This window comes from Poecilia formosa, unplaced genomic scaffold (genome assembly GCF_000485575.1).
Source record: "Poecilia formosa unplaced genomic scaffold, Poecilia_formosa-5.1.2 Scaffold48, whole genome shotgun sequence".
Lineage (NCBI taxonomy): Eukaryota > Metazoa > Chordata > Actinopteri > Cyprinodontiformes > Poeciliidae > Poecilia > Poecilia formosa.
In genome coordinates this window covers 843,339-856,061 of record NW_006799987.1, presented here as the reverse complement: position 1 = coordinate 856,061, position 12,723 = coordinate 843,339, and the positions used below count along the sequence as shown (strand labels likewise).

The following is a 12,723-nucleotide window of genomic DNA, read 5'->3' as shown; positions in this document are numbered from 1 at the left end:
TAATTCGGGGGTGTTTTCTAATTCGGGGGTGTTTTCTTTTTTGTTTGCTGCATTTAATTCGGGGGTGTTTTCTAATTCGGGGGTGTTTTCTTTTTTGTTTGCTGCATTTGATTGGGGGGGTGTCTTTTCTTTTGTTTGCATGTTTTCTCGTTTGCTGCGCATTTGCACCTGTCGGCCACCGTAGTATTTTGTGCGTTCAATTTGCGTGAAGGTGCAGAGCTGCAATTTTGGCTCTTGTCCACTAGAGGCTGCTGTAGCAGTTACAAATCTACCCTGTCACCAAAGAAACTGAAATGTTGAGAACAATTTCAGATATTTACAAGAAAAAAAACTCATAATCTGTGATGAATACTGTAGAATTTTTGATGATTAAAATCATAAATGTACAGTATTACAACTGATAGCCCTGAACATCAGAAATTTGTAAAAGAAAAATGTATCAGAAAAATCTCAGAAGTTTACTAAGATTATAAAGTCAGACATTGTGACAACAAATGGCAGAAGTATTTTAATATTGAGTTGTAAAAGGTCCTGAATCTACCACTAATATGAGGGTTTCCTAATTTTACCACCTCAATATTAAAGGACCTCTGTGACTTTTAGTCACAAATAGCTGACTTTATTTTGTCAGGAAATTTAACAGATTTCACATTGTATAGTTACGCTTTTAATAATGACAATTTTTTATTTGCCTGTTGCAAATCAGGATTATAACTTTTTGACTATTTGATGTCTGTCGTTCTACAGAGAAACATTTATAAATATACCCTAGTGAAAACAGTGTCTTTTTGTCAGACATGTTTGTGCTCTTATAAATTTTTGATGTTTTATAAGAATCTGTTTATGTTTGCTTTAGCTCTAAAATAAAGACAGCACACGGGTCTCTTAACATAAGCTCTGGATTTCAGAATAATGTTTGCTCCTGCAGCATTAACAATAGTTACCACACCAGTGCCTACTTAGCTACTTTAAAAAGATCCAGATATGTAAGAATGAACAAAGGTATTTTTTAGTAATTTTTGGTGACTAAAAACAACTAATGCCTCATTTTTATTACATAAGCTCATCCGTGCTGTAGGGTAGGTTATTTTTTGTCATTCAGTTTAAAAACTGTTAGACCTCTAAAAGCTTCCAGTTGACATCTGAACCATTTCTACATTCAGATAAGGATTGTAGAAGTATAAAAGTATCGGTTGTGATGATAAAAAATTCAGACCTGTTTAAATAATGTAAATCATAAAAGAAAGTCTGACATAAACAGAAATATAAAGCAGCTCTCAGAGACGCCTGACAGATCCTGAATGTTGAATAATTTAACGTGTGGCTTCTGATAGTTTGCCATTAGCCTTGGTACTAGGAGCTAACTGTCTCATGCTCTCTGTGTGTGTGTGTGTGTGTGTGTGTGTGTGCGTGTGCGTGTGTGTGTGTTTGCATGTATTATGGTGTAACAGGTGCATGCTGGTGTAATGTTCAGGCGGCTCAGTTTGCCAGACAGAGTTTTTACTTAATTAAAGCGACATGGATGCAACACAAACTCCAACACTTATACTCCAGCTCCACACCCCGACACAATAACACACTTATCCAGAGTCACGGCTCACAACTCTGTTCAAAAACGTCTTAATTTATCACTCCGATCTGTTTCAGACCGAAATCCCTCCTGTTGTCATGAGATAAGTTACTTCCTCCAGGATAAGACGAAGTTATATAAACATTAAATATTGGTGTTGATGTCCAGTTTTTAGAGAATTCAGCTGCAGAGTAATCAAACACCTGAGGAGGAAGTGACATCTTGTTGCCACGGGCAACAGGGGACTCGGTGTGGAGGCGAGGTCAGCAAAGAGTTGCTATGTTGAACAGGAAGGAGGATGTGAGCAGCAGGACTAAAACAAACTTTACTTCTAAAAACTGTGTTTTTACTTTAACCAGAATCTTTGTAAAAGAAACAAGAAGATCCAGAGATTTTTGTGACCTTTTTACGTTCTAAAATATCTCCTACTGGAACTATTTTAAAAAATGTTTTATTACTTAAGTTGTCTTTATCGTTTTTAACGTGCGACTTGGATCTTTTATTACGTAAACATGTGATGATGAGCTGACGCGCCACAAATAATTTCATTTTTTAGATGTTGTGAGGAAGATTCAAAGTGAATTCAGCTTCTGTCTGGAGGGGAAGACGGTTTATTCTGGAAATTTGTTTTTTGCACGTGAAGATGTACAAACGTCGGGATTATGTGGAGCTTTATGAGAAGGATCAGGCAAAATGGGCGCTGGTGCGAAATGTCAACACTGTGACAAAACCCAGTACTCTGCTGCCGGTACGCTTCAAGTCTGTGTGTGTGTGTGTGTGTGTGTGTGTGTGTGTGTGTGTGTTTTTAGGACATTACGATAATTTCTCATTTTTTCAGGAATAGTACTTCCTGTTTGGACCAAAGCCTTATCCTGAATAAATGTTAAGATATGGCGAGTCCTTTGAGTTTAAGCTTTTGTATTTTATATGTTGAATTTGTTTCTCATAATCTGATTGTATTAACTTATTTTTCATCAACCTAGATGCTTTTGTTTTTATCTGTGTCGGGATATTTTCATGTGTAAACATGAGGACAAAAAAGATACTGATCTCATGTTGCACAACTGCTTGTTTAAAATAATTACATCTAGTTTTCTTAACCATAATTATACATCTGGAAACTTTGTTTTAAGTTTTCAGCATCTCATTATTTACTGTTTCTGTTATTTATAAACCTGATCAAGTTCCTAACAGATCCTGGAGCTGGAGTTTGAGGCTCTGCTTTTGGAGGAGAAATAAAGTAAAGAGTTGACTTGTTGAGCTGTGGGAATGTTGCTCTTACCGTTTGCTTTGTATTCTTCCTGCACCAAAATGCAGGAAGTTTAGGAAGTTTTAATAACTAGTAACACACAGCAAGTTCTAAATGATCTTAGGGAATGCTTTTGGAAAAGAGTTTGATTGTAGACAAGGATTGTACTGAAAACTTTTGCTCCACATCCAGAGCTTATTATACTGAATCATCAATGTTTTGTTTATTTATATTTCTTTAATAACATGATGGGTTCCCAAAACCCTTAAAGGCTCATGTAGCTGCTACACTGCAAAAACACAAAAGCTTACCAGATATTTTTTGTGTAGTTTCTAGTGCAAATATTTAAGACAAAACTAACTTGCAAGTAACTATTCAGGAAGATTTGAGATTGTTTTAAGTCAATAATTCTTTATTTATAAAAATACTAGTTCCACTGGCAGTTTTTTTCATTCATGATATTTTCTCCACGTTATAAGTTAAATAATCTGCTAGTGGAACTAATAATTAATTTTTTTATCGATGTTAATGAATTATTGATTTAAAACAAGCTCATATATTTTGCTGAATAGTTACTTAGTTTTATTTCAAGTGTACAATGTTTTTGCACTATGTAAAGGACCACAATTACTTGGTAAGATTTTGTGTTTTTTTAAGGGGTTGCAGGGCAAAGAGACATTTTTACCTCCATTCAGAGCTGCACATGTTATACACCTTTCGAAAATAACTTCTTGTTTTTGATGAATTTGTTGTGATTTTTAAAGAGACATCATCTTTTTTTCGTTTGCAAAAAGAAGATGGATACATTGTCTTCCGTAGCATGTTGATATTTGTGGAAAATTATGCAAAACAACAAATCCAAACCCTGCATGTTGTTGGTGTTATATCCATATTTAAAAAGATCAGTTGCTCTTTTTTTTAAATCATCTTACTCAGAGTTATAACGAGTCAGACTCCTGACCTTGCTAATGAAATTATATTTGTTTTTGCTGCTAATTGGTATTAGAAAGTAGTGATGAAATACTGCATACTTGTAATTAAGTAAATAGTTGGAGTTGACGTACTGACTCTGAGTAGTTTGAAATAACTGTGACATTTTGTTTTGCTCCCTGTACAGGGCGACTACGTCTGGTTGGACCTGAAGACCGGTCGAGAGTTTGAAGTTCCCATCGGCGCCGTGGTCAAACTGTGCGACTCCGGACAGATCCAGGTGTTGGACGATGAAGGAAACGTGAGTCCTGAAACGTGTGAAACTCACTGCAGCCAGAGAAACACTTTAACCTGTTGTTGCAGTTGTTCTCTTTACTTTAAGACAGAATGTCTTTACCTGCAGTCGTAGTGAAGAGAAACACAACTCTATTTATTTATTTATTAAGAAAAGATGAAGACAGATTAGACTAAAACTCAAATTCAAAAACATTCTTTTTTTGCTTGATCAAGTTAAAAAATTTCTTTTTTCCACCGAAGGCCTGTTTGTTTTTCTAAGATATGTGTATGGATAATTCGTGTTAGTTTTAACAGTACAGAAAAACATCACAACAGTACACTATTTAGTGAGGAATAAATTGTAATAAACCAAATAATTAGCCATTCACAAATGTTTGAGAAAATAGTCACAAAAGTATTGATATAATACTTCTTGTACTATATCAATTCACTATTTCAAAAACATGCAGATTTTAATTCTTGAATTTTTTTTAATTTTTTATTTTTGTACCTTTTTTATTTCTTATTTTTTGGGTTTTAATCAATTTTCTGGCTAATTTCACTCATTTCCCCAACAGATCTGATTCTGGTCAAAACCAGATGATGTAAAACTGAGGACATTGTCTGGTTCTTATATGATTGTAAAGGGAATATTAAGTAGTTCTGCTGTAATTTTAATAGTTTTGATTTTGAACCCAAGCAATATGGTCTTATGAATTACTTGTATTTGTGCACAAATTAATTTTATGGATCTTAAACAATTCCACATTTGGTTTTATTTCTGTTTTTTCTTTTTTCTTTTTTTTTTTTTTACTAAAAATGCTTTATTTTATAAAAGTAGGTTTAGAGTGTTCACTTTAAAAAGATAAAACCTGATAAAAATACTTAATTTTCTTCTTGACACTAAATTAAGTTAAAAATGGGAAATTCTATTTAGTATCTTTTATTTCCTTCCTAAATTTTTACGTGATCCATATTATCATGTGTTTTATTACTATTATTATTGTTTTTGACAGTTTTGCTCAGCCTAAAATGTTCAACACATTGCTAAGCTGGAAAAACATCAGCAATGACCAGAGAAAAGGAGCTAAGAGTCCCAAGCCCAGTCAGCTTGTTAAAATCATCAGTTTTAACCTGTAACTCAAATATTCCTTCACCTTCAGGAACACTGGATCTCGCCGCAGAACGCCACCAACATCAAGCCGATGCACCCCACCTCCATCCATGGGGTGGAGGACATGATCCGGCTGGGAGACCTGAACGAGGCCGGGATTCTCCGCAACCTGCTCATCAGATACAGAGAGAAGCTCATATATGTGAGTGTCACTGAGCGGTTCTGGCCGAAAATATCCCAAATCCAACAGGTCAGTTAGTGAGCAGAAGGATATTTGTTTATTAGGAAACAATACAGGAAGTAGTTCAAGTTTCTTTCATTTTTAGAGGAACAAACATCTTTGTTGACAACAAAAAATTAATTTTACCAAACTCATCTTTAGTTTCTGCTGTCTGAACCGTCATGTTGCATGTTATTTGACTTTTACGGCATTAACTCGAGACGCTGTCGTGTCACGATAAATTTTCCCAGAAGTTATTGCGATAAATGATAGTATTGCTCAGCTCTGTTTTGAGAGTATTTTATACTCATACAATGGTAATGGCATAAATAACTCATTATCTCAATACATACCAATAAACTTTAAATTTTAATCAAAATTTAACTCTGGAAGTGGAAGACATTTTAAATATCCAAAATAGACAAACAAAACAACAAATAAAATAATTTAAAAAAGTCCATTTGAGACCAAAACACCAAACTGTCATCCAGTTTTTGGTAGAAAAAGAGAGAGAAAAGTGGAAAAATCATAAAACTTTTAAATGAAAATGATTGAGTTTGTTTTAATTTATCATACAATTAATTGATTATTACTTACAGGCCTGGTGAGACATGTGTCATAATTATGGGCTAGAAAAAGACCTAACAGTGACCCTAAAAGGGTTTTAAAGAAGCTTAAAAACCCAAAAATACATAATAAAATAAAATTGACTGGTTGTGTTTATTTTATATGTGTAATGTTGTGGTTATTGATTTTTACTTTGTTTTTTTATTCTGGGTTTTTTGTGATCTGTCATTTGTATTTTATGTGATTTTACTGTAATGTTTGTGTTGTGGACCAAGGAAGAATAAATACTATGACAGGGACTGGTGGGGATCCTTAAATAAACTAAACTACACATCCAAACAGACTTCTCTACTGAAGTGGCAGCCAATGCATCGTCTCCATGGTTACTAATGGTTAGACATGTTCCTTCTCCATAACGCAATGTTTGATAACTTTATAATCATACTTACTTATAAAGTACATCAGTTTTTCCCCCAGAAAACTTGCTAATCCCCGTGCTCAGGGCGCTAAGCAGTCATCTCACTGCCTGCCATGTTTTTGAGTTAAAAAATATCACTTGATAGCTATGCATTATTAGAAGAGTGGAAGACAAGTTAATACCTAAACACCAACTATAAAATCTTAAAACAGTACCGTATTTTCCAGACTATAAGGCGCACCTAAAAGCCTTAAGTGTGCACTGAAGTCCAAAATCTGTCCCTGACACAGACACGTAAAGTGCACAGTACGTACGCTGGCAGCGATAAACCAATCAGAGAATTGTTGTCCGAGTTCTGCAGCATTCGCCTGCGGTAAAAACCAGATAGGTTTTTCCACGTGTCTCCGCCCCTGTTCATCTGCGACTCCATCTGCCACCAGTCCGGGAGGATTAACAAAATAACTCCAACCGCTGGACATTGGTGTAAACAAGATGTTCAAAAAGAAGTTGCGAGCGCCATGGGAGCGATGGATGACAGACTGCGAACACACATTTACTGAGACGGGGAGGCAGCGCCGGGAGAGTTACGCCGCCATGTGTGAATGGATTGAATGGATGCCTGGGCGAATCTATCTGCCTTAACTGTTGTCTGAGCTTTCGGGAAGCCGGCATCATTGCTGAACAGCCACCTGGCAACAAGACCGACTCCTACAATGATGAGAGGGAACCTGGCATGTATGATGGAGAAATTACCCAGCTGTTCAATTCAGACGCAGAAGAGGAGGACTTTGATGGATTTGTGGAAGAAGAATAAAAAATAACTTGAGTGTATTGTTACATAGTCGAATAAAGTTCAACTAAACTTACTGCTTTGTTTCCGTTACCTTTTATTTTTTTGTTGACCGTATGTTTTAGCATGCGTCTTATAATCCGGTGCGCCTTATAGTCTGGAAAATACGGTAATCATTAAAATAAAAAAAACCTAACTAAAATAAATTATCAATGCAAAGCATGGTGGGGGCACAAGTAAAGCCTGGTGGCCTGCCAGGCTTATAATACACTGTGGGAAACCCTGCATATGAACGTTAACCTTCTTGCCTTGTAAACAGTATTTGCTGCAAATCCACGGTTACACTGAGGGCTGACAGTCATTATGACTGACGGCTGATATCCATCACTGCTGCATCTTTCCTCATTAAAAGTAACACAATAAAAGTTGCATCCTTCTCTGTTTGTGCTGCCGACTGTGCAGCATCCTATGACCATTTTTAAAGTGAAATCAACTAAAGAGAAGCAATATTAAGTTACAGACGTCTGTTTTTAGACTAGCTTTAAAGGAACGTACTGGTTGTTGTGATGTCCGTCATGGCGGAGCGGGCGGAGTTCTGGAGAACGTGACGTCACTGCAAAGGGTCAATAAGTGTCTTTTAAACAGCTAAAACCAAAATGTCAAACAATTTTCTATCTCTAAACTAGGTACATTTGGGATTGTTATAAATCACTGTGCTTCCTGTTTTGCAAAAAGTGTGACGTTTATTTTTTGTTACCAAATTGTATAATTCACTCGGGGGGTTTAATTTGGCAATTAACTCATAAAACAAACCTCATGCTTCTGCTGCTCTCTGCACTTTTCTCACACTGATTTCTCCGTTTTACCCGATTTCTTCCTTTCTCTCTCCGAAGACAAACTGTGGTGGGAGGGTAAGTCAGGCATGGCTAACAGGAGCACATTCTGCACAGAAACCACAACAATTAATGCACCACATGCATGGCAGTAGAACAGCCACATGCAGTAAATGTGCTAAATGTAAGCTGCATGTATGTTGCATGTATGTTTGTGTCTCGTAAGCGTGAAAGCAGAGACGTTTTGTGCGACTTTTCTTACATGTTAATCATTGATGGTGTCGTGTTCGAGCAGGATGAGTAAAAATACTTTACCGGGCAGACTTCGTTTTCTCAGTCAGTTCTACCGGTAACGAAGCTCAGCCTGGCAGCCTGGATGCTCGTTGAGTTGTCTTTCATTATGGCCGCTCACTCTCATGTGGCGAACATCGATACGCTCTCATTGTCAGCCTTCAACATCTGAGACCAGCGTGAGCTCATCTTCCTTCAGCAGCAAGGAGCAAAGGCTGATCTGCACAACGTCCACTGGATTTTATCATAAAATACTGTAAACATGTTTCTGGATTTGTAAAGATTAAAGCAGTGCAATTTATTTTATCTACTGTTTCCCAAAGAAGCAAATTTTACAAAACATATATTCACAATATCATACTGTCAATTTCAATACTTCAGAAGAAATGAAAAGTAGATTTCTGCATCAACTCTATTTCCCAGAGAAAGATTGTAGAAAATATATGACAGTGTAACAGGCCCATTGAAGGAAAACAAAAATGATATTAAATTTACACCAAATTCTGAAATTTTGAGATTAATCTGGGAAATTTTCTAGAAAACAAACTCAGATTTCTGAGCTCCAGAAATGGAAAATTTCTGAGACAAAAGGAAATTTTGAGATTAATATAGGAATTTCTCTGAGGTTTAAAAGTCAAACATTTGCGAGAAAAATCTTAGAAATTTTGAAGAACTTCTTAGAAAAAATTATGGAAATTACAGAGTTTTGAAAACTTCTGAAATTAATTTTAAAATGTCCTTGTTTTTTGTTCTAGTAAATTTTTTGCTTTTGGAGCTCAAAAATTGAATCTGAAAGTTTCTGAGTTTTTTAATGGAAATATACTATTTCCTATATCTACAGTAGTCCTCATATGACTGTCAAAACAGAACAAAGTAAAAGAAAGTATTAAATAAGTGTATCTATTATAACAGATGTTTATCTTTGCAAGCTTGGTCTTTTCTGAGTTTTACAGTCTATCCAGCTTCGACACCATAAACTAAATTGTCTTATTTAGAAAGGTTATATCCATCCAGTTGGTTTGTCCTGAGATACTATTTTCTTATAATGCTGTTTTTAATTTATATTATTAAAATGGTCCTTAGACATTTGTTTCTTTTTTAAACTTGTTGGTATTTATTACCAAAATACAGACGTTGGCTCTCTGAATGGAAGTTCCGGTTGAGCAATACGTTTTTCTTTAGTTTTTTTGGAATAAATGTAAATTTCTTCATTTAATCGCGATCTGTTTGCAGCCATTTTTATAAACCTCTCTCTATAAGTACCTTAAATTTCCCCTAAATGCTGATGTAAATGAGTGAAGTGTTTTCTGTGCCCAGACGTACACCGGCTCCATCCTGGTGGCCGTCAACCCGTACCAGCTGCTGCCCATCTACACCGCCGATCAGATCCGCCTCTACACCAACAAGAAGATCGGGGAAATGCCGCCTCACATCTTTGCTATCGCCGACAACTGTTACTTCAACATGCAGAGGAACAACCGAGACCAGTGCTGCATAATCAGGTAGTGGAGTTTGGGTCAAAGGCCATGAAAGATGAGGGAGAAAGAAACAGATTTTTACCCAGTTCCACCATGTTTGTGTCAATTTTACTGCTTTGTTTCTCTCTGCTTATTTCTTCTTTGCTAATTTAATGCATTAAATGTTGCATCAGGAACCCTCAACATTTTAAATGTAGTAATTTGAAACAAAACACAATAGTGTAGTGTTTTGTAACTATATATATGTATTTATATTTGTTTTCAAGGAATCAGTTTCCTGTAATATTATACAGTGGATTCAATACAGACCCATTTACTAAATCAGAATATTACTGAAAAGTCAATTTGTTTCAGAAACTTTATCACAAAGTGAAATGCATTACACAGATTAATTACACACATATGTGTAACGCACATTTTGTGAAAAAGGACCTTGTGTTCAGTATCTTCTTCAGAAGTCTTTCTGTCATTTCCTTCAGTAATTCTTGGTGCAGCGCCCCCACAGGCCAGGAGGGGAACATATTTTTCAAAGAGTTTGGATCGTTTGACACAGTGCAGCATGAAAATATAACAGATGTTGCAATTTTGGTCCCCAACTGAACCGAGTCTATCTGACTAATTTCCAATTTAATGCACTTTAAATTGCCAAAATGTGTAAAAACATTTAAAACATTACAAAAGCCATTATAACGACACAAGTTTAGTTAATTAGGATGATTTTCCACTTACTGGTAATGAAAACATGCCATTTAAAATGAGAATATTTCATTAGTTCATTAAAAATAGAAATATATGTTTAATAGTTGCTTTCAAAGTTAGTTTCAGAAAAATCATTTAATCTGACAAACGGCACTCATTGTTTGTTCCAACTCTTTGAACATGACGATATCTCTAGACTTAGTGAATGTCTTTCAAAGTAAATGAAAATATCGAAGAAAGTTTATGAATATGAGTAAGAAAATACATTTATATGTACAAAAATAAAATAAGATCACGTATAAAGTAAATTCACCAAATAAATCACCACCAGCTACAGACAGAAGATTTATAGTTGTGGGTGTGGGAAATATGATCAAATTCACTGCATGTGCTAATGCAGAGAAAAATGTTCAGAGGTTTATGTTTTTATTTTAATGTGTAAATAAATCCTGTTTTTAACTTTATAGCGGAGAGTCTGGAGCAGGAAAAACAGAAAGCACCAAACTGATCCTGCAGTTCCTGGCAGCCATCAGCGGTCAGCACTCCTGGATAGAGCAGCAGGTCCTGGAAGCGAACCCCATACTGGAAGGTAGGTTTATAATTCACATATCTACTGCAGCGCAGGGCATTCTGGGTAAATGACTGTAGCGCTAACGGGAGAAATAGCTCGTTGTCTTTTACAAAAGATGAAAGAGAAATCTTACAACCACTAAAATCATTTTGTGAAGGACATGTCGTCTTCAGAGGTTTTTTGTGTTGTTTCCTTCAGTGATTCTTGATGCAGCGCCCCCATTGGTGAGGAGGGGAACAGGTTTTTCAAAGGATTTGGTTCCTTTGACTCAGTGCAGTGAGAAAGAGAACCACAGCAGCTGAAAATTTAACAAATGTTGCAATTTTGTTCTCTAATGTAAAACTGCATCAACCGAGTTTTGGCTCCTTCTTATGTCCTTCAAAGCAGATATTAAATGCCTGCATCTCTGCAACTTTCTGTGATTTATTCTCCAATCCAGAGCCGAACTGCATGAGGAAAAAAACTACTTTGATTCACCACACCGTCTGTCATCAGCATCATTATTCTCAGCATAATGACAGCTGTAGTAGTTCATCTTTACAAATGTGTAACACAGTAATTAGGAAAGTTTTGGGCTGTAAAGTTTCCACCTGGAACTGCAATAAAAACAAATATAAAAACAGAGATTGCTTAAAAGTGTGTTGAAAAAGCACCACAGTGATTCCACTAACAGACATCCGTGCTTCTGGGCTTCTCCTGCTTCAGCTTTTGGCAACGCTAAAACAATCCGTAACGACAACTCGTCTCGTTTTGGGAAATACATCGACATCCACTTCAACAAGAGGGGAGCCATAGAGGGAGCCAAGATAGAGCAATACCTGCTGGAGAAATCCAGAGTGTGTCGACAGGTGAATGACAAGCCAAACTCTGGAGCTGCATTTGTCCAGCGTTAAGCTTTGAAGAGCAAACTAACATTTAGCCTGATCTTTATTTCTGTGCTGCAGGCTTATGATGAGAGGAACTATCACATCTTCTACTGCATGCTGAAGGGAATGACTGCAGACGAGAAGAAGAAACTGGGGCTGAGCAAAGCCACCGACTACACCTACCTGACCATAGTGAGCACCACCTCAACGCTGAGCATTTCACTCACAATTTAATTTACTTTAACAGACAACAGGAATTTTAATCTGTTTGTTCTTTTAGCTTCCTTCCACAAGCACTTTGAACTGTCTCTGGAATGAAGGTGCTATATGAATAAAGTTGCCTTGCCTTTCGTTGACAAGCTCCAGCTCCGATCTCATTTAGGATTAATGGGATTAATCGTGATGAATCAATTATTGGAATAATCATCAACTAATTTAGTAATCGATTAATTGTTAACTGAAGTATACAGACTCAAAAAAAGGCAATTTACTTAAAAAACAACACAGTCAGCGCGGTAACGAAGTCAAAACTGTAAAATATACATATACATATTTTGCATTTAAGATTAAAAACAACTTCTGTTTGTGAGCATGGTTTACCCAGAACTCCTCTAGTTGTAGTTTTAGCTTCACCTTTTTCAAATTTAGTAAAAAAAAATTACTAACTTTGGCTGTCCAATTATTAATCGGTTCATTGAAAAAATTTGTCTTTTAAGCCGTAATATTTCTCTGCAGGGAAAGTGTACGGTTTGTGACGGCCGAGACGATTTGAAAGAATACTCCAATATTCAGTCTGCAATGAAGGTACTCCTGTAAAGACTGAATAATTTAAAATGTTTTGTAGAAAGTGC

At 36.1% G+C, this 12,723-nt stretch overlaps 1 protein-coding gene across 1 annotated transcript in view; it reads left to right on the top strand.

Annotated features, from left to right (window-relative positions):
* Positions 1–12,723, top strand: part of myo7aa (myosin VIIAa) — a 52,562-nt gene that overhangs the window by 5,377 nt on the left and 34,462 nt on the right. Inside the window, exons 2-8 of the mRNA XM_007552358.2 lie at positions 3,937–4,050; positions 5,189–5,341; positions 9,576–9,760; positions 10,903–11,024; positions 11,712–11,854; positions 11,951–12,064; positions 12,608–12,676. Coding sequence (XP_007552420.2) covers positions 3,937–4,050; positions 5,189–5,341; positions 9,576–9,760; positions 10,903–11,024; positions 11,712–11,854; positions 11,951–12,064; positions 12,608–12,676 — 900 coding nt within the window. The remainder of the gene's footprint in view (positions 1–3,936; positions 4,051–5,188; positions 5,342–9,575; positions 9,761–10,902; positions 11,025–11,711; positions 11,855–11,950; positions 12,065–12,607; positions 12,677–12,723) is intronic.